Consider the following 24,733-nt stretch of genomic DNA (forward strand, 5'->3'; position numbering starts at 1 on the left):
GTAAACAAGCGAAAGTGTAAAATAAAGATTTGTAGTAGCACTTTTTTAATTAGCTCTGGAAGAATTATAGAGAAATATATTGCTATTTTCAACAATATATTAAAGGAACATTGGTAGCCTAAATAAGAAGTCTCTTTTCAACAGTTGCTAGATGTAAACTTTTTTTTTATGTTATGGACGGCATCAAATTGGCTGCAGTGTGGTTGCTGAAAAAAATTATTTCTCCGTTCCCATGTATTTAGATAGGTGCTCCCAAGCTGTGAATGAAAAGGAGCGAAGTGCATGAACATTTTTGTGGTGAATCGAGAGTGTTAGCGCATGAAGGAACTCTTAATAGAAACCTTTTTAATTTGGTCATGTTCCATAATGGACTATGTTGGCTGCGGTTAATAATGCATGCGTTGCGGATAAAAAGATTCAGAGCAGCCAATGTTTCACGCTGTGAATGCCGAAGCAGTCTGTGTTAGCCATAATCATTACTAATGGTCAAAGTCACGTTGGTTTACCAAGAATTTTCAAAGAATCATAGTTTGAATTATTAGAAGAATGCCTGCAGCATGCACAGCCACCATCTAGCAAATATGTGAATGGAGATGCAGGTATGCTGTCATACCGATGTGGCCAGCATCATGTGGTCGCCGCTGATATGCGGTACAGAGAAATTCCTCTTTAATACAATGGAGCTGCGCATAGGGGGAAAAAGTGCTTACTGCGCTGATTTGGAATGCAAAACACAGAACAGGACATTGCACTCTTGCCTATCCAGTTATGTGTTACAAAACAGCATAGTAAGAAAACTAGGAATGCGCCGTAGCTTTTGACCAGAACAATGTGTTCAGTCATTATAATTCTGCGATATCCGGCAGGTGGAAACATGAATTTTGCTTGAAATAACCATCTTGTGCTTATACATGTTTGAATGATGCATGACACATCACTCAGTGACACATCGCCAACTGTTATTTCTTACACCAGTCTTCTACAAAGCTACGGATATGAATGCTTAATCGATGTTCCTACACAACAGGTTCCTAATGACACAGAGACACTTGTTGATCACGCCCTCTCTAACTTACTAACTTCACCAGAGGTGAAATTTCTTTATGTTGACATTACTGATTGTTACTTAGTGTTTCTACATTTTAAATATAACTCGAGTCCTTGCCCTCTTCCACACTCTAAATATGTTCTTGACAAAGAGAGCTTCATAACTGCCAGTGCTAAAATAGACTGGTCTGAAATCAAAACTTTTGATGATCCTCAGAAAGTATTTTCTAAATTTCTTACTGTAATGATATCATGTATTCATAAATTCACTTGTAAAAGGAAATGTAAAAAAACCATTGCATTCTCTCACAATCCATGGATGTCTAAAAAGTTATTAGCTTTGCACAAACGCGATAACCTGTACAAAAAAACTAAACACCAGCCTTTTAATACCAAATTGCCCAATATAAAATTTATGCAATTCTATAAACAGCCAGTTAAAAGCGGCAAAATGATTATATCTTAAACAAGAGATCTTACAAGCAGGCAATAATACCAAATTGAAATAAAACATTGTTAACTCCTTTCTAAACAGCAATTCTCGACCGAAACAGGTGTCAAAAATTATTTACAATAACTCACAGTATAACTCCCCTATCCTAATAGCCAATGCCTTCAGCTTCTATTTTTTTTTCATAATGACACACCCTCTCCTTTACAAGTCACTCAACTTAATCATCTCCCTTACTCATTTTTTTCTCTTCCCCACAACACCAGAAGAAATATATAAGGTTATATGTCACCTAAAACCCACCAGTGCGGGAATTGATGAAGTTCTACCTGCTACCATTAAAATGGTTGTGCACCTAATTTCTGAAATCTTGTCTTATATTACTAATTTGATAGTCAAGACTGGTGTGTTTCCTAACGAGCATAAGCGTAGTAAAGTCATTCCAGCTTTAAAAAAAAGGTGACCGCACACTAATACATAACTACCGCCCCATTTGTATTTTACCTTTTTTTCGGCAAAGTTCTGATGAAATTAATCGAATCGTGTCTAACCAAATACCTCATTAAATTTAATATTCTCTCTTCATGCCAATTTGGCTTCCGTAATGGATACTCCACAGATTTGGCGCTCATACATCGAACTGACCAATTAAAAAAAATAATTGATGAAGGTCTATTTGCAGGTTCAGTTTTCATCGATCTAACAAAGTATCCTTTTGATAAGCTTGAGGCTGTCGGTGTTCGCAATCCTGCACTCTCACTGTTAAAAAGTTACTTATCAAACAGAGTTCAAGTTGTGTCTTTGTCTAATGTCTATTCGAGATAACAAACCACTAACATTTGCGTCCCTCAAGGATCCATCTTAGGACCACTACTGTTTTTTATTTATATTAACCCTTTGAGGGTCGAATTATTTTGAAGAAAACTTTCCCGGGTGGTCAAACTACTTTATTGCGGATCTTGAATGTACAAGATGTATAAAGTCGGGAATAAATAGTAAAAAAAAATTAGGAACAGTATTTTGGTGTCGGCATCACTCAGAACTGCAATATGTTCAATAGTATTTTAGAGTGTGGTACTCCTTGAAACACGAGTCTCCGCACAGCCGCAGAGAGCGAGAATATCTCATGAGCGGCGGTGATAAACGAGCTAAGAGCAGTGCCAATCAAGATAGAAATCAACTTCCACCACCCCTGCGATAGCGTGCTGACAAAGATAAAAATCACATTTCGCGCGCCTCCGTTGCGGCGGAACCGAAACCGCGAAAGCGCGTTGCCGCTGAAACCGAGAATACCTCGCGAGCGGCGGTTACAAACAAGCTAAGAGCAGCGCCAATCAAGATAGAAATCAACTTCCACAGCATCTGCAAGAGAGTGCCGACAAAGAGAAAAATGACGTTTCGCGCGCCTCCGTTGCGATCACGCGGCGAAACCGAAACCGCAAAAGGGGTGTGGCCGCAGTCCGCGCGACGCGCTGAAGCTTGAAGTCAGTTCTGTTTATCTCCCCAAGAAGGTAGCACAAATTTCAAACGCTTCTTGTAAGTCCTAAGAGGTGGCAGCACCTCCCAGTAAGCGTGCATCGTCATTATGGTGCGAAATTTGAAACGCAGGGTCGGAACCGTACCCGTACGGCGAAGACCTTGCGGGACAAAAAACCGCCGCCGTACATGTACGGCAAAAACCGTCAAAGGGTTAATGATCTACCTAACTGTTTGTCATCTACTAAGTGCATTCTGTATGCTGATGATACTACCATATTTGCCTCTGATAAAAACAAGGCACTTCTTATTAACAAGCTTACCTATTATCTATTAATGCCGCCAAGACTAAATTTGTTGTATTTTCCTCACATCAACAACATTCGACATCCTTATCCATTCTTTAACTTTTGGCTCACACTCTCTCTCTCCCAGTCCATGCTTGTCTTTCCTTGGGATTTCTTTTCACTGCAACTTGAAATGTAAAGATCATATTTCTCACATAAAAAAGAAAATAGCATACGGTATTCGCATTATACTTAAAATTCGTCCCTAGTTTACTCATGGTACAATAATCTTGCTATACCACTAATTCATTCACTCTCATATTAACTACAGCATAATATGCTGGGGTAACACTTATAACACTCGCTTGGCATCCCTCCAGGTAATCCAGAACCAGTCCATAAGAATTATTACAAGCACTTCATGCTTTGCAAATGGAAAATCACTACTACATGAAAACAACATCCTAACCATTTCAGAACTCACCAAATATAATCTAGGGATTTTATTCTACAAATATATCACTAAGGAACTAGCATTGACCTGCTTCTTACCTTGTGACCTGATAGCTCATAGTCACACTAGATTTGCACTCAATAATAATTTCCATCTACCTAAAGTGCATACTAACTATGGTAAACAGACTGGAATTTTCCTCTATATCGCTTTGGAATACTCTACCACCTTATAATCAAAAATGCAAAAAATTTATGCCAATTTAAAAGAGAACTAAAATCATTCATAATAAATACTTACTGATATTGTCTGTTTCTTTTTCCAATTTTATTATGCTTTTTATACTCTCATGCTGTTAACAAGCGTTCTTATTACTCATATGCTATAAACATGTTTTGATATTACTCTTAGCTCTCATCTGTACTACTGTTGCTTTAAACATTGTACACCATCATAAGTGTCTTTAACAGGAGGTCCTGATACCATTTTTGACTATGGGACCTCCTTATGTATACTACGTACATGTAATTTTCTGTATTTTTACCAATAAATAAATTATGAAATTACGTACCAAGCTTTTCTCTCATTTTAAATGTCTCGCTCCAAAGCGAGACCCAAAATGCTGTTAAAACTATAGGAGCTAGGATTAACGGGTCTTCAAGACTTCGCTGTATGTCAGGTAAAACACTAGAACACGGAACAGAGAAGCATTTTGTGCCCTCTTGAGTCGACTCTATGACAGAAGGAATTAATGTAAAGAGATCACTTACTTCATTCAGCAGTTCTAGGTTTGGAGTGTTCTAGTCACAATAAGCTTCTCTAAATTTAAAATCTGTGGCTCCGAAAATTTTCTTCTGCTGTTAGCCTGCTTCAAATTCAGAATATTTTGCTCCAAAATTAAGATTTTTCTGCTCCAAAAATTGCTCCAAGAGCTGTTTCAGCTGTCTCACCCCTGCTAAAGGCACCACGTACCCTCCTCTCACGTCACACAGTATGGATAACCTGCACCCTGCAATTCTCTCTAAAATAAATAAGGTCATATACTTTTCAGGCAGGCCTTGTAGTACAGACATATTTCTAAGAGTTAAAAGCTCACTTTTCATAGGGCAGCTATTGCAAGGAGGTGGGAAATTTTTCATTTATGCACTTGAGCTGGTAGTGTTGCTGCTTAACCCTTTCTGTGCTGCTGATGAGTATAGTCACCATGAGGAAGGATATCTCACACCGTATATGTGTCGGCTTGCTTGCAACTGGAGTTTTTGACACTAGGTGGCAGCACTTGTGAACATTGGTGTCGTGTGCAGTTTTTGTCTTTAGTAATGGCTGTTGAGCATTTGAACTATGAACATGACCGTCTGCATGCCGCATTTCTGAAAAATTTATGAGAAATTCGCTAAAAATTTTGTCAGTTGCTCCGGTATGCGGATGGTTAATGTTGTCATAGTACACCCTAAAATTTGCTTTCTGTGTATAAGCAAATCTTCATTGCCATGCTTTACTTTACATGTTGTGCTTCCTCAGACTATAAAACTAGTACAGCCTAGAGCTATGTTGGTTGCTGAAGTTGCAGTGCTGCTTTGCAGGAAGGCGGGCCCCTTTTGCCGAACCTGTAACAGGGCTTTTTCAACACGTGGCAGCCTCAACCGACACATGGAGATGCACCAGCCATTTCGGGTCAAGCATGCCTGCCACCTTTGCTTCAAGGAATTTGCTTGGCCTAGTGACCTGACCACACATCTGCGCATCTCCCACGGGTCACCTCACACGCGTCGTGTTGGACGCCTCAGCTACACCAAAGCAAGGCTACCTCCCAGCTGAGGCCCCAGTTTGTTCGCTCTGTGTGCATTTGATGGCATTGCTTGCCTGCCTTTTGTGCTCACTGACTTCGAGATTTACTTGGCAGTTCCCTACCTTTTTTGACCTTCTATTGGTTTCTTGTCTGAAGGCAGGCCCTGTTTGTCAAGTGCAGGACATTCTGAGTTCAACTCCCAGCAATCACAACTTTATATTATTATGAGCAATTACTTGTTCTTGAGGTTTAATTTTACATTTCCTAAAGTTTTAGTAATGATAGCTTATTGGAGCCCTCTCACGCTTTGCACCCAATGCAAGATGATGACATTACATCACAGCAGTCAAATGTTCAGGATTAAAGATGTTTTATATGCTAGAACAATGCTGTACCTCTAAATTTAGTCAGTCGGTGAATTGGGGTGTTGTCAGTCAAGCAGCTGGTAAAGCGGCTTTTTGTTCTGGTTCTGGCATGTTGTCTCTGTTCTCTGCAAGGACTGAATGCGAAATAAACAATGTTAAAAAAGGGAGCCTTTCCTAACATGCACTGCTGCTTATAACTGTAAGAACCTTTACAGGGTCAGTCAACAGTGGCAGTTATTCCAGTTAACATGCTCCCAACGCAAAAATAGTGCAGGCAAAGCATGTGCAGGAAGTTTTTGTTTAGCAGTGTCACTTGCTAGTGCAAACATTGTATTTAATGTGGATGGCTTGTGTAAAGAAGCTCTATTTTTGGAGAGGTGGTTTTTTTGTGGGGGCAGCATTAAACAGTGGCAGAAAGATCTAGCTAGTTGATGCCAACATGTATTGTGCTGCCACGCATCATACTCTCATGTGGCATCATCATGGTAATGTGAGAGAGCCTTGTGCTTTTCAGAAATATTGTGCAGCACTGCTTTATTGATTGGGGGTGTTGAAGGTCGACTAATTTTGGAGACAGACACAAGTCCCCAAGTGGCATAGCAATGAAACACTTCATTGCAGCAAAAGCTATTAATCAAAGCTGCCATTTTAGATTAAAAGGAGGAAAAGCTATTAATGCCATTAGTTAATAATGCTTGTAACAGTATAACCTCATTATTCATGTTTTTACCATATTGCAGGAAAAAATAAGTGTTAGCTAAGAAAACAAACCCTTCAGGTACATTTAGATATTTAATGTTGGCTAGAGCTTGAATTTCTGATTATTTTGTTTTCAGTACTTGAAATAGCATTAGTAGTACTCTATTCTGTTGTTGGCTCAGCTTGTTGGTGCATGTCTGCGTCAATGCTTAAGGCCAGCATGAATGCCTAAGGCCAGCGTGAAAAAATGAGGCAAGATTAGACAGCACTAGTGCAAACAACTTTCTGGTTTATGGCCAATCTTTTTTTAGCCTGCCTTCATGTTGTCTAACCTTGTTATATTTTTTTCGTCCACTCCCCAAGGATTCACATAGATAAAGGGTCAATGCAGTCAAAAGGCCAAAAGCCTCATTAGGGAAAATGTACATCTCTTACCAAGAGAGTGTCAGTGGGACTGCCTGAGCGCTTCTTGTTAATACGCCTGCGATTAAACTTGCTTTCTCTATCAGTGGCCGCCCGCCAGATTTAGCATACAGCTTAACCAGGATTTTATTTTGGTATTGAGGAAGGGGCTGGGACCTAAAACCATGCTGCCTCCCCGCCCTGTTGTTTTTGCCACTAGTGGCAGGACACCAACTATTTGGCAAAAATTTAGTGAGGGTGCTTAATTTTTAATGTGTTGACCAGTGATTAGCATGAGCATGTAGCTGTTTCCAGGTTCTGGTTCCACTGCCATAAATTTGCAAAGTTCTGCATTACACCACTGATTACACCAAACTGTGTAATCAGTGCATAATAGTGTCAGACCAAAAATATTTGTTTATTGGCATGTTATGGTCGCCTGGGGATTCATGAAAGACTTCTGCTGGTGTGCACATCTGTGTACCAAGTCGAGTAGAATATCATTCCAGAAGGAAGACAGCCACGTGAGAGTGTTTCATGTTCCAATGCTTGGACATTGCATTATTTCAAGATCAGGACATTGGCAGCTACGCCAGTGATAATGTGTAGTACTGTGGTACAATGTCTTTTTATATTCTAATGTGTATCCTCACAAATGAGAAAGAGTATGTGCTAGTGTAGTGCACTGCACAGCTCTGCAGGTTTCTTTTCTTGTAATTTTTGTCTGTGAATTGCAATGTAATATGTAACATCACATGATGGCAAAATATTGGTAGGACTCTGTGGGATCACAGTGTATTATTTAGAAAAAAAAAAAGATCTGTGTTGCGCTAGCTAAGCAAATTTCACACTGCATAATTTTTTAAGAGACTGGTACTCCAATCAGAAGCTGTCCTTAGATGTGTTTTATGTTAATTGTATGGAAATGTCAGTCATGCAGAGGAGATACAGCTCTGTTGTCTAAAAACATTACAGCACGTAAATGTTGGTCTTTAAGCAATTTCTGTACTAGCTTCAAAGAAATTCTTTAAAGGTAGGGTATGACATGAATGCCACAAATAAGAAATAAATAAAATATGTGACCTCTTCTGTCACAGTAACTGAATGCTCTTGACTACAGAACCTGCACCTGTCTTTTTATTGTTCCTTCTTCGTAGCCTTTTCACTATTTATAGCATGCTTGTCCAATGTATCATCATAGAATTAGTGTTAGCAGAACACACTCATCTTGAGACATTTGAAATGTGCAGGAGCTGTAGTCGTGAACAGTCATTGCTGTGGATAATTTCCTCAGTGCTGAACACACAGTGCCGTGTTATGGGGGTGTGCACTCCATGTCATTGGAAAGCGGTGCCCATGAGAGTGATTGTTCCAGATGGGTGGTTCTCAATTATGCGATGAGCTCCTATAGAGTGTGAACATCCGTTCAAGTGGAGCAATTGTATTTTTCTGTTGTGATCGCCTTTTTCTTTCTGTGGTGAGGTCAGGGTGCGTTTGTAGGTGACTATAAGTAGCTCACCGCCAAAAGGCACATTAGACAGAAATTCATCAGACTAAGTTTCATCAAATTTAACCCAGATGAAAAGCTCACTGGACAAAAATGTTGCATAGAAATTAATTTTTTGGAGGCATAAAATATTTGGGAAGCTTGGATAGGTTGGGTCATGTTAGGTTGAGTAAATTTGCTTTGCTTGTTTTAACTTGGGTTACCTTAGTTTGGCTTAGTTTTCGTGTCAGTGTTGATGGCTACTTGAAGCACCCAGACAGACTGCCATCTGTTGCACCAATCGAACATGCAGCTTGGAACAATGTATTCAGTACTATTATTCTGTATGTTCATTAAAAAACAACTATTCAGAAATACTCAATGTGATACTAAACATTTGAATATGGTTCAAGTAGCAATACATGCTGGGTTCATGTACAATATTCTTGCTATTTGTACACCACAATCCACCAACTTTTGTCGGACGAGATTTCAAGAATATGTGAATCTGTGTTTAGAAAAATAACTTTCATATGGTATGCTTGCACCCAGTTTAATAACAGTGAGCATTGGTTGTTCTGCTCTGGCAAATGGTGATGTTTTATATCAGGTGAACACTTGCCCAAGTAGCTTTCGTCCCGGATTTGTTCTCATGTAAAGGGTCTGCTCACATGTGATGGCCCCGGTGCAGGGATTATTGAAGAATCTGATGTGATGTCCTAGTTTTGTGTTAAGCATTTATTTTAGCCTGCTTTTGCAGACTGTAAAAAGAGAGTGGTTTTCAAGTTCTCAGGTAGACAGCCAAGCAATTTGCAAAGGTGCTAATTACCTCATTCTGGCACTTCATTAAGTTTCGATATAGGTTTGGTACTTTTGCATACACAGCAACTTGCTTAGCAGGTGTTGAGTATAGATGCCGTGTACTTCTTGAGGTCAGGGCTTTCCAGCAATACACTGTTGCACATTAACTGCATGTACCCGATTGCAGACTGAAATAGCTGCATGTGGCTGACAATTGTGGTGTGGTTGATAATTTATTTGCTTTATCATTTCCTATTCATTTCCATACCCTGCCCATGGCTACTTCTGATTGTTGTTATCTTTTAGTGTGCAAGTGACATGCATTGAGAAGTGCTCTCTGTTAATTCATGCACAAGTCTGTGCTATGAGGCTACATCTGTTATGAAAAGAGGCTCGGGAATGCTTTGAAGTGCTACAGAACCTTGCATGTGACGCAGTTGACACCGCATGCAACTATGAAAATTTCTTTGTGTCATGGAATACCATTAAAGGAGCATCAAGAAAGAAATAATGTTATGTTGAACTAGATTGGTAGGTTATACTTTGGAAATAGCAGCTAAGGGACTGGAGCAGAAACAGTGCAAAGTAACAGGATAGGAAGAAAGGGACAAACACAGCACCACTGTCTGTCCCGCTTTTCCGTCCTGTTCCTTTGTGCTGTTTCTGCTTAAGTCATGAACAAACCAGCCCAAATGAGTATGCTTCAACAAAGTCTTGTTATTCCAAAAATTGACATGAAAGCAAAATGTGGGTGGTGACGCAACCACTAAAGTTCTCCACCAGTTTCCCATGATGTCATAAATTGTGGCAGAATGTGGCCAACATTACCTAAACATTAATTAATCGAGAAAGGAATATTGCATTAATATACAAAGGATAACTTTACTTGGCAATAATTGTGAACTTTTTTAATACACAATGACCCCAATATGGAAAAATACTGGAATGTTTGTGACAACACAGAATGACATCAATCTGTGTTGCCAAGCGTCAGACATGAGGTGTCTCAGGCTCAGCGTCACTTTGCGTTTCCCTTCAGTGTTCTTTTAAACATCAACTGCAATCAAGGGATTTGTAAGTGCAACATATTAGAACTAGATCAGTGAGAAACAAGTTCCAGTCAATTATTATTATTAATATTATTATTATTATCAAGTAGATGCTTGTTACTACGGACTTTGATAATCCAAGAATAAAATGTTCGTTGTATCCAAATTCAGTAATATTTAAAACGCCTCACTTCCAAAACTTTCGCTGTGATGCCTAACAACTTTTTTGCAAAGAGTGAGTGACGAACTTCCAAAGTATATATATAAAAGAAAGAGAGAGAGAGTTGCATTTTCGCCTGAAAGGCGAAGCATCGATTGTGATAGCAAATTAAGCAAGATAAGTGCGGCAGCATCAGTGAGCTAATTGACCTTGATGCTGTTTCTCCCTTCAACACGAACTAAACTTCGAAAGCACAGCACATACGAAGCTACCGGCTCTGGGCGCACTTTGTCCACATCGCAGATTGCTTTCAAGATACGGTGATTACTCTGTAAGCAACAGCCGCCGCCGAAGTAGAACCCCCCTTCTTACCCCCCGCACAATGCCTTGCGTGCTAAAAAATAGGGCGAGCCTACTGCCCTGCCTTCCTCCCTCGTGTGTGTGATATTGAGCCGCTATCGTCGGCTGACGTTTGCAAGTCAGTTGTCAGCTCGTGTTGACATGGCAAAAGTATGTTTGGACAGCCAATTTCGGAAAATACTGCCGCTAATTTTGTCCGCTGTAGCCGATAGTCCACTGTAGCACAGTCTGTTAGAAGCGAACTTCGTTGCATTAATAAAACAGATAAAACAAACTAAGGCTGAAATATAGTCCGTTATATCTGAAAGTCTGTTGTATGCGGGTTCATTGTATTGAGGGCAGAGTGTATTATTATTATTATTATTATTATTATTATTATTATTATTATTATTATTATTATTATTATTATTATTATTACTTTACCATTTTTTCTCATTACCTATCTGATCACTATATTGACTGAAACATCCTCAAAACTGGCTTTATTGCCTGTTGTGTACACACATGTTTTCACAGGAATGGCACTCTGAAACTTGCTGAGGGCCATGCTTCATGTACTGCTGTTCTGCTTTTGGACAGCTGTGTGCCAAGTCTTGTTCTAAAGAACATACACATTTTGACAAAGACAGCTTTTCAAGCTGTTTCTTTTTTGTTTTGTTTTGTTTTTGATTTTAGAAGTGGTACATTATTTCATGCAGAGGCACATGATGTCATCAAGCTAAACTAAATGCTTCCTGACTGGCCAACTAATCACTAGAGAAACTTTTTGTACAGCATCAAGGTGCAGTAAAAAAATTCTTCACTGGTGTATGCCAATCTTACAATTGATACATCATAGACAGCGAAACTGTATAAGCATATTCTCACCCCTTTCAGGAGTACTAGAGGTCTGTCTGCTGACTTTAATCACTTTCCTGGTTGTAAATTCTGAGCTGGCTGTAGCCATTTTCAAGTGTGCAACTTGCTGTACTCGCTTTGGCTGTTTTCCCCACTGTTTCGTCTTTTGAACACATGCACTTGAGTTCCTTAGTGTATCAAACCTTGTAACTGAAGGCTTTCAGAAAGGTGTTCAATCAATTCAACCTCGAGAGGGCACACATGGCAGCATTTAGAGCAACCGGTGTATTGCTCTCAGCATATGCATGCATTGTGCAATGATTACACCAGCGCATCTGGTAGCTTTGCATTGCGCAAGGGGAGATATTGGCCCTCATTTAATCAAGTAGCTTATACTATGAGCTTCGAAAATGCCACAGAAGCATGAGCTAATTGCCTATGAAATCTACAATAACCAACACACACTGCGCCTAGCTCTCATGATGCTGTGCCTCGTCAAGTGATTATTGAAAGGGACGAGCATTTCATGACGTGCAACATGCAGAAGAAATTGGCAGATGCTGAAGCAATGCATGCATACTCAGTGATGCAGATAAGTCAGCACAGCGGAAAATGGAGATGTGGTGCCGCTCTATATGCATACAATCCACCTTCATGAAAAGGAATGCATTAGCATGTGGCCTGTGCTTCATGGTGGCTGCTTATGGCACAGCCAACATGCGACTCCAAAGTACTACGAATGCCAAGCCATGGCTACAGTCAAGTTAAGAAAGCTCACAGCACCACCTGTAGTTGGTGCTAGCATCTACAAAGCTTCTTACAGTCCCTTAGTGGTGGCACAATAAGTGGCCACCACAGATCCCAGGCTACACTCCCGTGCATCCCCTTTCATAAAGGTGCTGTGTGTACAATGGATAGGGTTTAGCAACAACTTGTTTGCCATCAGGTTCCACAGGCCAAATGTACATCCCACTGCTAACATTGGTAGTGAATTTTGGACCATGAGGGGCAACAATGCAGAAACTAACGCCAAGAAGAAACACTGAGAAGTGGCTTTAGGTATATGCATATAAGGTAGTGCATTTGAAACTCAATTTAATGAAGTGGTGATCACCCTGTAATTATTTTGTTAAATCGGGAAGTCTGTATATTCGAGGAAGGAATTTTTCAGTCTTTCGAAATCTAAAATTGTAACGTAGCTGCACGCAAAAGCTACCATGGCATTCTATTTTCTGCTAATCCAGCCATCTGTTGCATGAACCATGAAATAACAAAAGCAACTACCGCTGCCCCTACCGAGGCGGTGTTCAGTCGACTGTTCCGTGCATGGACGCGGTGTGCAGCCTCGTCAAAATAAAGCTTGGGATCTGACTTGGGGCCTAACGTGGTAGCTTTAGAGTGCACGCTCAAAGAAGAACCCTTCTGTGTCAAAAATTATAAAGAAATCACCGCTTTTTTTTACCCATTTATTTCAGGAAAAACTTTGTTAAATCGATTTCAGTCAAGATTGTTTAGTTAGTTTAAGTTGATGATAACATTGAACCATATGGGTACCTGCTGGGGAATGGACCTTTCTTCGTTACATCGGGAACTTCTTAAAATCGGCTTTCATTAGATCGAGCTTTAAATATATATACACTGCAATTAGGTATGATTGAGTCAAAGCACAGTGAGAATACATAATTATGAGGGGCTGTAGATCATCACTATAATAAGATAAATTTTTTTATCTGTGCTACATGTGCCATAAGTGAGAACGAGGGCTATTGCTGATTTATTTCCTGTGAATGCAAGAAAATAAGCATTCTTGTAAAGTTATTTGTTTTTTAAAAAGCCCTAATTTTTCAGAAACATCCTTTTAACAGCTGTGCATGAGTGGGTTTATGGCATTGTTTATAAAACATGGCAGCTGGCGAGATGTTATATAGCTGCAAGAAAAAAAAAAGCACATTCATTTGAACAAAGGTGCTAATTTTTTATTGTGTGTTGAGGTGTAATGTTTGGTTTAGTTGTTCATTACACAATCTCATGATTAAGCCAATCTATTTAGCACATTTAGAAAGTTCTACGGATGTTTCTCATTTTGCCTTAGACATTTTAAAGGGACACTAAAGATCAAACATAAACCAGTTCAGATTTAAGGTATTCTTTAAAAAATATATTTTCATTAATTTGGTGGAGAAGTGGTTGATTGCTGATGGAGAAAATGAAGGTCAAGCTTTCCTTCCTTGAGTTTTGTGTGGAAACCTCAATGCTGGCGTGTCACTATGATGTTATAGACTGCAAAGTATTTTCTTTAATTTAGATTGTTTTAGTGCAGGAATAGTTATTAAAACTTGCTATGTTGAGGTTTTGGCTTCTTTGGAAAGCCGATATGATCTTCCATAATTTATAAAATATCAACTAGGCTCGAGCCGAAGCTGCCAAATATGTGACATCATGGTGATCTGTTGCAGGAGCACTTACTTTTGCCAAATATGACATAGCAAGCATCTACTCATGATAAGCTTAGCTGTCATATTATTGCAGAAGCATAATTTACTAACGCAGCTTAAGTTAATGTTCCTTTAATGTCAATTTTTAAAGGAGTACTGACACAAAAATTTGGTGTCCTCCTTTTCTAGCTTTTTTAGGTAGCTGTCGACTCCATAGTTCCGGTACAAAGCCTCAATTCCTCGAGGGCACCACAAATGAATCATTACAGCACCTTTTGTACGGCCTGCTCAAGATGCTCGTCAAGCGCAGCATTTGCGTCAGGCACAAAAAAAGGTTGCTTCCCCTGTCGCCGAAAGCGTAGGTGGTGGGGTGTGGTTGTTGAAGGGCATACAATAACTGTGGTAGCTGCCAAACTGCCAGAGCTGTCAAACTGGCCCCTCTGATTGGTCACATCTCTTGAAAATGCAGGAGGACACGCTCTCTCCCCTAGTGCCCAGTCGTGGCCACAGTGTGTGGCTGCATTGATCAGTAGTATCTGGTACCACAAGACCACCACAGTAGGTTTTGATGACGAAGTAGGTAACCTTTTTCATATCTGAAGCCACGCTGCTTTCGGCGGGCATTTTGAAATCGTCGTAATAAACTTTAACATAATTATTTGCTGCACACTCAGGGAATTGAGGCCCCGTAACGGTCCTCGATCGTTACGGGGTCTCAATTCGACCGTTACGGGGTCTCAATAGCCCTCGACCGTAACGGTCGAGGGCTATTCAATAAAATAATAAAAATGGCGAACAATTTCTGTCAGTACCACTTCAAAGGGTAAAACATAAAATTACATTGAGCATTTTAGCACAGTTTTGAATGTTTAAACAAATGTCTGATGAACTAGCTTTCCTTGTGATGAGCAAGCTGATTTGGCATGGTGCTAATATCTTCTATAGATGTTGTCTACGTATTGCCCATCGTCAGTGCTATTTGGCTAGGAATTATAAGACAAGATGGGCTATATTTGCACGGCAGCCTGTTAACAGGATGTTGGCCTTTCTGCTACGTAGGCCAAGAGCTCTGTTGTAAAGTGTGTGCACGAGAAAAGGCACTACATAATTTGTTTGTCTTCCATCCTCAGCTAATGGATGTTTCTGGCTTACTGTAATGTTGTGCATGCAATAAAATGCCAGATTAGGGACTGGTATTTTCATGGTACCCACTAATTTTGTTGTCATGGGCCTGAATGAGCAGTTCAAAAAATAGTGAACTGCAGTCACATTTGATGCTAACTTTTCAGGGGAGCTCTTTCTAGAGAGGCACATGCTTTCTGTAAACATGCTCTTGACTAGGGACTTTGCACCTTTTTTCACTGCTTGGTTTGCACTGTGTGTAATGATGTGGGCAGCACCAGTTTGTTTCCTTGTCTTTTATTTTTCTCTATGGATATGCTTATGACGTTTATAACTGACATAGACATGTTTATTCAGTAATCAGTGTTGTACAAATTTTTGAACCACATCTTGTCACCATGGCTAAGGAACACAATATAGTACATTTTAAGGCTGGTCAACAATTGGTGTGGATATTCTTCATATTGTGCATTTTAGGAACTGTTCCTTTAGAAATGGTTGCGTATAAATACAGTGCAGTTTCTTCAACAATTGGTTTCATTTTTTTGCTATTTTTGCTGGTTCACTGACAAGAAACAGTGGTGTTATTACGAAAACTGCCTTCCTGCGATTGTAAAACTGCTGCTGCTTCAGCAAAACCTTTAAGATAACAAGCCAATATTTTTTCTCCTTCGAGAAAGCAGCGCACAGATTTCTAAAGCATTACTCGCCAATACTAGAAAGTCATTGTTCGTAACATGACTGTAAAAATAATCTCTTATGTAACAACTAAAATGTGAAACACATGCATTTTGACCTATGTAAACAGTGACATAACTAGGTATTTTGGCAGGAATGGGCCTAGGAATGTGTTTTTGACATGGTGAACTTCGTAATTCAAAGAATTACCAGCCTCAAGCCTCACTCCAGTGTAAGGTAGGAAATGGGGTGGGAGCTCAAGTACTAGTGACATGTCCTTGGCTTCACACTTGCTTGGAGGTTTATTTTGCCATCCCCACGATGCTTTGCTTACACAGATCAACACAAGCAACCTGTTAGCCAGTTGTATGAACAGTTACAGCTATCTTAGCATTCTGAAGCTCATTTGTTTGAACAGCTCAGATTTCATTTTATTAAACATTTATTTTAAAATCTGACCCATTTAACTGGTAGGATCTGAACTTAGGCTGATCTGGTGACTCAAGTTAGACATGAGAAGTTATTCATCCTTGAAGGATGTCAATTAAATTATTTAATGTTTCATTGTTTGCCTTGCAGACACTGTTCTGTAGCCATATTTAATTTATTTTTCTTTTTTTTCTTTTTTTTTTCTTAGCAAATGATGGGCTGCTTGTAAAGTGCTGTAGTGTCCTTTTTCATGCCAAAGTGCAGTCAAGATACAAAAGCATGGTTGTTTGCTCTAAAATACCTCTGAGAAGTGAAGAAACTGACAGTTTTATTTAGTAAACTAGGAAATGAATGAGTTTCTCTTTGAAAGTATGTGGCTTTAATGGCACTCTCAGATTTGTTTATCGTGGCATTTAATTGTCTCAGGTCTCTTTATTATTCCTTCTTATGAGTTCTTACATTTATTTTTATGTCATGGTTCTTTATCATTGTTGCTATGAAAAAGATTTTTCACTCTGCACCTTTTGGGCATCTGAAGGAGCACTGACATCAAAATTATTGCTTTTCTTTGTTCTGCTTGAAATGATGCCACAGTTAACACGTATTGCAAAGAAAGACTTGTTGCTCATTGACAGATGTCACAGTTTCTAATTATCACGCTTCTTTTTAACAAAGTGGTTCTGGCTTCTTGAAGCCATGCCTGAAACACATCACTAGCTGTGATTAGCATGTATGTGAAAATTATGAGATATCTGGTGTTGTTTATGCAGTTATGGTGAACATTTCACTACATATTTCTTGCTATACTTTATAGTGCAGTGTATGCATGCTTGCATCCCTTGCATGCCACAGTGGTCATCCTTGTGCTCCTTTTGGCATTTCTGCACCCAGTTTGCAATGTCATGAGCTTGAGAAGCACAAAAGCATGTTGTGAAAAAATGCTTTTGGTTGGTTACAGATTGCCATTTCCAAATTATGGACTGTGGTGCATAATCGGTGATTACAAGGAAGAAAGTACAGTCAAAATTTTGATGTCGGTACTCCTCTAACAGTGTCTTCTGTTTATGAAGTTGATGAGCTTACAAGCTCAAAGTTTAAATCAGCTGTGTGAGGGAAAGCATGCTCATCTTAATTATATATTTTTTCTGTCACTTTTTGACAAATAAAGTTGTTTGTACTCTTTCTTTCTGTGTGTGAGATCCTAATATTTTTGTGGATAGACACACAAACCCCAACTAGATGTCCTTGGAGCTTGCCATAATTCTAGCTTGGTGTGCAGCAGTTATTCTTGACTACTTGTTTTCCATTTTAAATCCCGCTGAGAGTGCCTGAAGTTTGAAACATCAATTAAAAGGTGAGAAAGAAATGTCTGCATGAGTTGACATTTTCTGCATAATGACATTTTATCTGCATTCCATTTCAGATATGCCTCTGTGAGAAGCCATCTTCAAAGGAATTGCACTTTGTCCAAATGATAGCATAATTGGCAGCAGCACCCAGTGAATACGCCTTTGAAGTTTAAGCTGATAAAGTGTGTCTTCAATTAGAAACACATTTGTGTATTCATTGTGGTTAGTAACATTGTTGCAGAGTGCTCTCTTCTGTATGCAGTCGCTCTGCTACAATCACGTACCTTTTGACATCCTCCAAAGTTTTGGTGTGTGGAGCTGAGTTTTTACGATGGTCGAGAGTTAATGCAGCTCTTTCATATGTATTGCATTTTCCCAATGAAGACTTGGTTTGCTATGTACTATCTGCTGCAAAATATCCCAGGCCAAAGTACTACAGAAAAAATGAATGTTTCGCAATGAGAATGCATGATGGCTGCTGGCACTGCACTATGGGTGTAGAAATGTAGTAAAGATACCTCTATACTGCTAAGATCACCAAAGAGCTGGCAACCATAGCGCTGGTTTAATGTCTGGTTTGGTCATAACCTCTTTGGCATGGAATTTTTTTGCAACAAATAATACATCATATTCTGCAGAAAGAGAAGAATATAGCATGCTTATAAAATGATTGCAGTCTCATGTAAATGTCTGTATACCTAAATATTTCAAAAGGTAATTATTTTTCTAATCATGAAATTTTATTGATTGCCCAGTGAATCCATTTTCTGTGCTTGTGCTGCGCTTCTTCATGGGTGTTAAGATTTTTGGCGAAACACTCCTCACTAAGCACTTTGTTTGTCAACGTGTGAATAGCAATACCATACAGATCAGATAGCCTTCAAATTCATCCGCGGCAGAAAACTTGTATAGCAGAAATACCACCAAATGTATCTGTTTTCACATAAAGCAGAAGGTTGACGTAGTAGTTTTGCGGAAACCCGCAAAGTGGAGAAAAGTAATGAATAAAGGGAAAATCAGACATCCACCCGTTCGTAGCAACTGGCCCCTTTATTCATAGCAGAAGGTTGCATGCAACATTTCAAAATATATTGTCAACTTCTCTCGGTGCAGTGTTCTGATTAGTAGGTTCACTGAAATATCTAACTTGGCATTCATATCAACTGCACTAAAGGCTTGCATTTATTCGCACTGGGTATATGCTTGTCTTTGAGCAGTTTTCATATTAGCTTAAATTGATCTAAATCTGTTGTATTAATTTTTTTTAATTGTATGTTTGTGAAACGTAGTAGTAAAATGTGGTAAGTGCAAATGACAAAGATGTGTCACTGGCTGGTCTTGTGCTCTTGCCCTTAACAATTCTGTTAAAAATAAAACTTTGATTTAAAGTTGATTATACATTTTGCATCATTACATTAAGGATAATGGAAAGTACCTTCTTTGTCTGCATTTTGATTCAGGAGAGAGAAAAACGGGCTCTGCTTACATTTCTTGTACAAAATTGTTTGAAATATCAGCCTATGCCTTGAGTCTTACTTAAAACTAGTACATTGAAGGAAATGGTTCATTATTGGTACCTTTCTATTTTTCTGCCATTGTTCTTGAGGTATGCTTCACAAGTGCATTATTGAATTAAAGATAGGGAGACAAGAGCTGTGATTTAATTAAGGTACCTTTAAGGTGTGCTACCTATACAAAGTCCTCAGTTGAAGCATCAGGTCAGCCTTAATCATTGTTTTTATTAAGGTTGTTAGTAGGGAGACTGGCCTTCATATGTGTCAAGCAATTGATCTAAATCTGTTGTATTAATTTTTTTAATTGTATGTTTTTATTGTGTCATGAAGTACAATAAAACACTGACAGAAGGAAAAAAAAATTTCAGAGCTTGGACTGTATGAAGAGGAGGAGGAAGAGGAAATCGACACGGACAATACCGATGAAGAAGAGCCTCTTGAAGAACCTCTTGAAGAATTTGGCTTTGCTACAGCTACTGGGGGTGACTCTCCGTACCTTTCCCATCTCTCTCCCAGTCAGACACTGTCTGCATTGTCTGTGCCTGTCCACCAACAGCGGCAGCCCCATGTGGGGCCTTCTCCAGAGGCTTCGTTTGAAGCGGCTGACCCTTCCCATGAGTTTGGCTACGATCTGGAATCATCCATGCGCTCACCACTCAAGCGTATTGTCTGTCCTATTTGCTTGCATACCTTTGCCAACAAAGCGAACTTCAAGCGCCACCAGCTTCTGCACTGGCCGGTAAGACGGAAGTTCCCCTGCTTCCTCTGCCCCAAGCAGTTCAACTGGCCTGACGATGTCAAGCGGCATATTCGCAGTGTGCATCAACTCAATGTGGACCCAAAGGGACGCAAACAGCCACCGCCGAGCATGGCATTGTGACACCAGGTTTGAATGAAAAGCTGAGCAACACTTGTGCCGTCCAGTGCGACGTGCCACTAATGGCGTGTGTGCACATGTGTACTGCTTGACCTGCTGCAAGTTATGAGGGTTGTGTGTCTGGGCTGCTGTCCACATGTATTCCTGTGAGGCTGTTTGTGTTAGTGATAGACCACAGTGTGAGCTTATTGCATTGACAACACAGTGTTATGAAATGGCTGTGCTGGCATCCATGCTTGAGGTATACTTCGGTGTGTGAACATTTATTTTGCTGCTTTCAGCTGGATCCCAGTGTGACGGCAGAGTGTGTGCAGTTTTTTTTACCTGGGTGTGTACCTCTTCTGGTGCTTGCTACACAAGTGTGGCATTGCCATGTTATTACCCAAGACTCTGTAACTGCTCTTAAGCACCTGAGCTACATGTGTATGTTTAAGTTCTCCAGTTTACAGTCAACGAACAGTACACATGTTTGTTTTTCTTGCAGTAGTAGTTGCCGCTGAGGCATCTGGTGTATAAGAGGTGCTTACCAATATTCATGCATACTGTGATGCACCACTTGTGGAGAGCATGACTAAACATTGACACGTACATTTACATTTGAGCAGCATTCAATATAACTTGTTCTAAATGCAGATATTTTATTGTCCACTGTGCAGAGGTAGCATTGTTGCTGCTTTAAGTAAGTTGCACTTTGTAGTATATGTGCAATCATCAAATGCCTTCAAACAGAAAATTGTTAAAAATAAGAATAGTGTTTATACTAGCTACTGGGAATAAATGTCAGGCAGTTGTCTTAATTCGAAGACAATATGTTCTAAAGGGTCACTTTGCTTAGCATAGTGAAATATTCTGCATAAACTAAGGATAAAATCTACACATGTGGCAACAGTGCATGAAACAGTGTGATAATGTTTCTATTTATCATTTCATTGTCTTTTAATTTTTATGTTTTTTTAATCTTTGGTGATGTGGATGACACCAAAAAGAAGTGCTTCAGGTGTTCTAGGTTAAATTTTTTCATCGATGCAGACTTTAGTCTTGTGCTCATACCTAACACCATTTGAAGTTGACTGATGACTCTACTACTTGGAGCATATGTGCTTTGTTGCACTTTGTTGTATTTTATGGTATCAGTATGAGCTGTGGACACTTTAAGTACTTGTTTTCTCTTTCTTTGGGCTATATGCCGGCTTGGCAATCTATGCTTGATGCTTTTAAATTCTGGAAGTCAAAATTTGTGCAACGTGAGGTTAAGCGCAAGAGAGCATGTAGGACAGCAGAACAGGATGAAGACTAAGAATACAGTAGAATTCTGTTGTCCTATGTGCTCTCTTCCACTTTGCCTCACGTTAAGCAGTACCATATAGCCCACCAGTCTGTTCTTTTCAACATTGTTATTTCTTTGTGTAATTTTTTTTCACTTTTTGACACGTAATGGGTTGTAGCTTGGTTCTATTTTGGATACTTCTGCCCCTTGTCCTGTGTATTATCTTTCCGAAGACAGATTGAATTATATTTAGCATAGCTTAATATTGGGACTCAATCTTTTTATGAAATTGGACAAGGTCATTTTTGTGATAGTCAGTCAATGTTTTTCGCGCTGCCTGTTGCATTTTTTCTGTAATTATTTTTTTAAAGCCCTAGACACTTATGCTGTAGCAATTATTTACTGCGCCTGATCTGGAAGATGTAGAATCTCTTCAGCCTTCTTTTATGGTAGCCAGCATCATCCATGTGTTATTGTGTAAATCTAGACCCAATTTTTGAAAACGATCTCAGGGCTGCCATGCTTGAGCAGGAACTTTTTTTCTTTGGTTAAAAGCCTAATAAGAAATTTCACAACCTTGGTGAAGTGCAGGAAAATTTACGTTTATGTTCTTTTGTAACATTGACCAGTCTTTTAAAGCCGGCACAAAAGCACACTGCTTCACAAGCACGTGGCACAAAATGCGCAACCCTTTTGAATGAAGCATGAAGGCGCTACATATTCAGTATAATTTGCAATGTGCAAGTTGTGGTCGTAGTACTCTCCTGGTTGGGCTAGTGATACTAACATGATTCACACTCAAGAAAAATCCAGAGAGCGTTTTGCCATTCCTGCAATGCACATCATACACTGTGCTTTATAGCGTTCATAATCTTCAATGCGGGGTGCCTCTGCCACAAATCAGTAATGTGCTAGCCTGTAAAAAAACAGTGATGCCATGACGAAACACTGCAAGTTTCTATCCTCCCGTGGCCAGTGTATCATCGCTTCATAATATACTTATACACGTTGCATTCAGAGAAAAGCGATTGAAAAGTATAAAGAGGATGCACATTTCTGGAATGGCAAAATGCTCTCCACTTTTTATTTCAGTGCACCTCATGTTAGTGGCACAGCTCTACTTGGAGAGTACTCTGACTGCAGCTTGCACTTCGCAAGTTACACTGAATGTGGTAGTACCTACACCTCACAGGCTTCTGCAGAATTCCCTTTTGCTAATGAAAGTTTATAATGTCTACTCCATGACTCCCATATTTTAGTTTATTTCATTGTACTAGGGATGGTTATAGGGTCATGGGTCATTTATAAACGAAGTTTATAGCTAGAAGTGAAGGAGAGAAAATGTAAACTTAGTGCACTGGTCAGTTCAGGTTTACAAGTTTCATTCACAATAAATGGAGGCTAAATGGTCAAAACATTTCTGCACCCACTGTGGTGGCATTCATTGTCTATTTGTAGCTTTGGGGCATTCAAGTATCCATTTATATGCATTAGGCTACATGGCATGGGGACGTCTGTTACTTGGAGAACGACTAGTCTTCAGCTCTCATAACATACAATATTAAGTAATGTATGCCTAAAACTGCCTGATCTTAAGCTGTAAAAGCTTGAGCTTGCATTAAGGTTTTATTTTAGTGCCTTATTTTGTTGTATTTTTAAATGTTATCTCATTTTTTCAATATTTCATCGTAATATGATGCCTGGTTGCATTATGTGTTGTTGGAACAGGAAGTCTCAAATGTTGATGCTGCCAGGTAAAAGTGCCATTTACATCTGCCAAGTTCAATTGGTTCACTCCTAATCTGTTGCATCTATAAAGCAGTAATCCCCGAGTTGCCTTCAAGTGAACTAGTACATTGCTAGAATTTTCTGCAAGTTTCAATAATTAAGGCAGGAGCTTGTATTTTTAAAGATTATCTAGTTCAGGCATGCACAATGTAGAGCCAGAACATTTAGGTTTTCACTTTTAGGGGCATTGCAGTATCATATGATCATTTTGTCATGCAACATTGTATTATTCAGAACTTTAGCATTCAACCCATTCGTTGCGACAGCATCCTTGACTGGGTTTGCTACCCCTGTAAATTGCTCTTTGTTAGTACTGTTCATTTTGAGCAGAAGTCATTTATGGTTGTGGTAAAGTTCATTTGTGTTTGCCAAGCTACGTGTCAATTTGTTTCCTTTTCCTCTCTCCACTAGTTCTGGCACAAATATATGAAGCCGGTTTCTCTGGGAGAGAGAGAGGCAAATTTTAGCATCAAATGAGGAAAATTTAGCTGTCACATTACATAGTGCTTAAAAACTCTACTTGCTTTGGCAGAAAACTATGGTGTAGCTATTTTTAGGATGACGATATTTAACTACATACACTCTTCTTGGTTTTTATGACAGCAGTATCTCCACTCCAAAATATCCCCAGTTTTTTATGCTTACGAGAATTTTTTTTCCATTTCCCCATTTGTGCACTGTAACTGTCGCATTGCTGCCGTGCATAACAGCAGTAACTGCCCTCTTTATTTTTTTTTTGGGGGGGGGGGTGATTGACAGTCTGCAGCACTTAGCTTCTTGCTTTCTTGCTGTGGTGCTCACTTCTCTTCCTCTGACTTCTGTTTGCATGTACTGATAATACATTTGCTATTTGGAATTTTCATTTTATCATCATTGTTATTCATAGTTGATTTGTTTACATTGGTAGATGTGCTTTATGAATAGTCTAGCTGAGTTGGTGATTGAAAGCTGGAGTATATTTTGTTGCGAAGGAATAAAGGTTTATTTAAAGTTTGAAAACATAAAGTGAGTTTGTGCTTTTCATCTTTTCTAACACCAAATTAAATGGCTTGGATGTTTGCTGCTGAAACAGGATTACATTTGTGTAACTGACTAGAAAATCAGATCAGAGTATTTTCAGTGTGAAGTAAAGCTTAGCTGTAACAAATATAAGTGCTTCCTTGTCCTTCCTTACATTGTGAAATGCAGCTCTCCACTTTGTTTAAAAGCCTTCATAATAACATACCATTGAGATACAAATATTTGTAAAACTGGAAAACTGAAAATATTTGAGAAATATTTTTTTTTAATTGTGGGCGCAGTGAGCATTCATGTTATTTGTGTACATGAGTCGTTAGCTTCCTTTGGCACTTGCATTTTCAAGTGGTGCTTCTGAAGTGTCAATATCAAATGTCTAATAACTTGCTTCAGTTGATAAACTGGACTGTTGCGTTTGTGTGTGACTTTTTATTTTTTTTATTTTATTACAGTGATTTCATTCCTGCTTTAGCTTTTTGAGCACCTTAAATTTAGAAGTACCACTTTACAGATGCTCTTTTTCTGTTTTTATTTCTTTTCTTTTTTTGTGCTACAATGGTGTAAATACTTGAGTAGTGTGCTCTTCTCATAAGT

General features: G+C 39.2%; 1 protein-coding gene across 4 annotated transcripts in view; it reads left to right on the forward strand.

Moving 5' to 3' along the window:
• Positions 1–24,733, forward strand: part of LOC135904132 (protein tramtrack, beta isoform-like) — a 227,153-nt gene that overhangs the window by 178,605 nt on the left and 23,815 nt on the right. Inside the window, exons 6-7 of one of the 4 annotated variants that reach the window (XM_065434809.2) lie at positions 5,299–5,512; positions 14,568–14,639. The exons of 2 other annotated variants lie outside the window; for them this stretch is intronic. In XM_065434809.2, the coding sequence (XP_065290881.2) occupies positions 5,299–5,512; positions 14,568–14,624 (271 nt within the window). In that variant the 3' untranslated portion in view covers positions 14,625–14,639. Of the gene's footprint in view, positions 1–5,298; positions 5,513–14,567; positions 14,640–19,558; positions 20,086–24,733 lie in introns of those variants that run through there. One more of the 4 variants, XM_070531587.1, reaches the window with a different exon arrangement.

Source organism: Dermacentor albipictus, chromosome 1, assembly GCF_038994185.2.
Source record: "Dermacentor albipictus isolate Rhodes 1998 colony chromosome 1, USDA_Dalb.pri_finalv2, whole genome shotgun sequence".
Lineage (NCBI taxonomy): Eukaryota > Metazoa > Arthropoda > Arachnida > Ixodida > Ixodidae > Dermacentor > Dermacentor albipictus.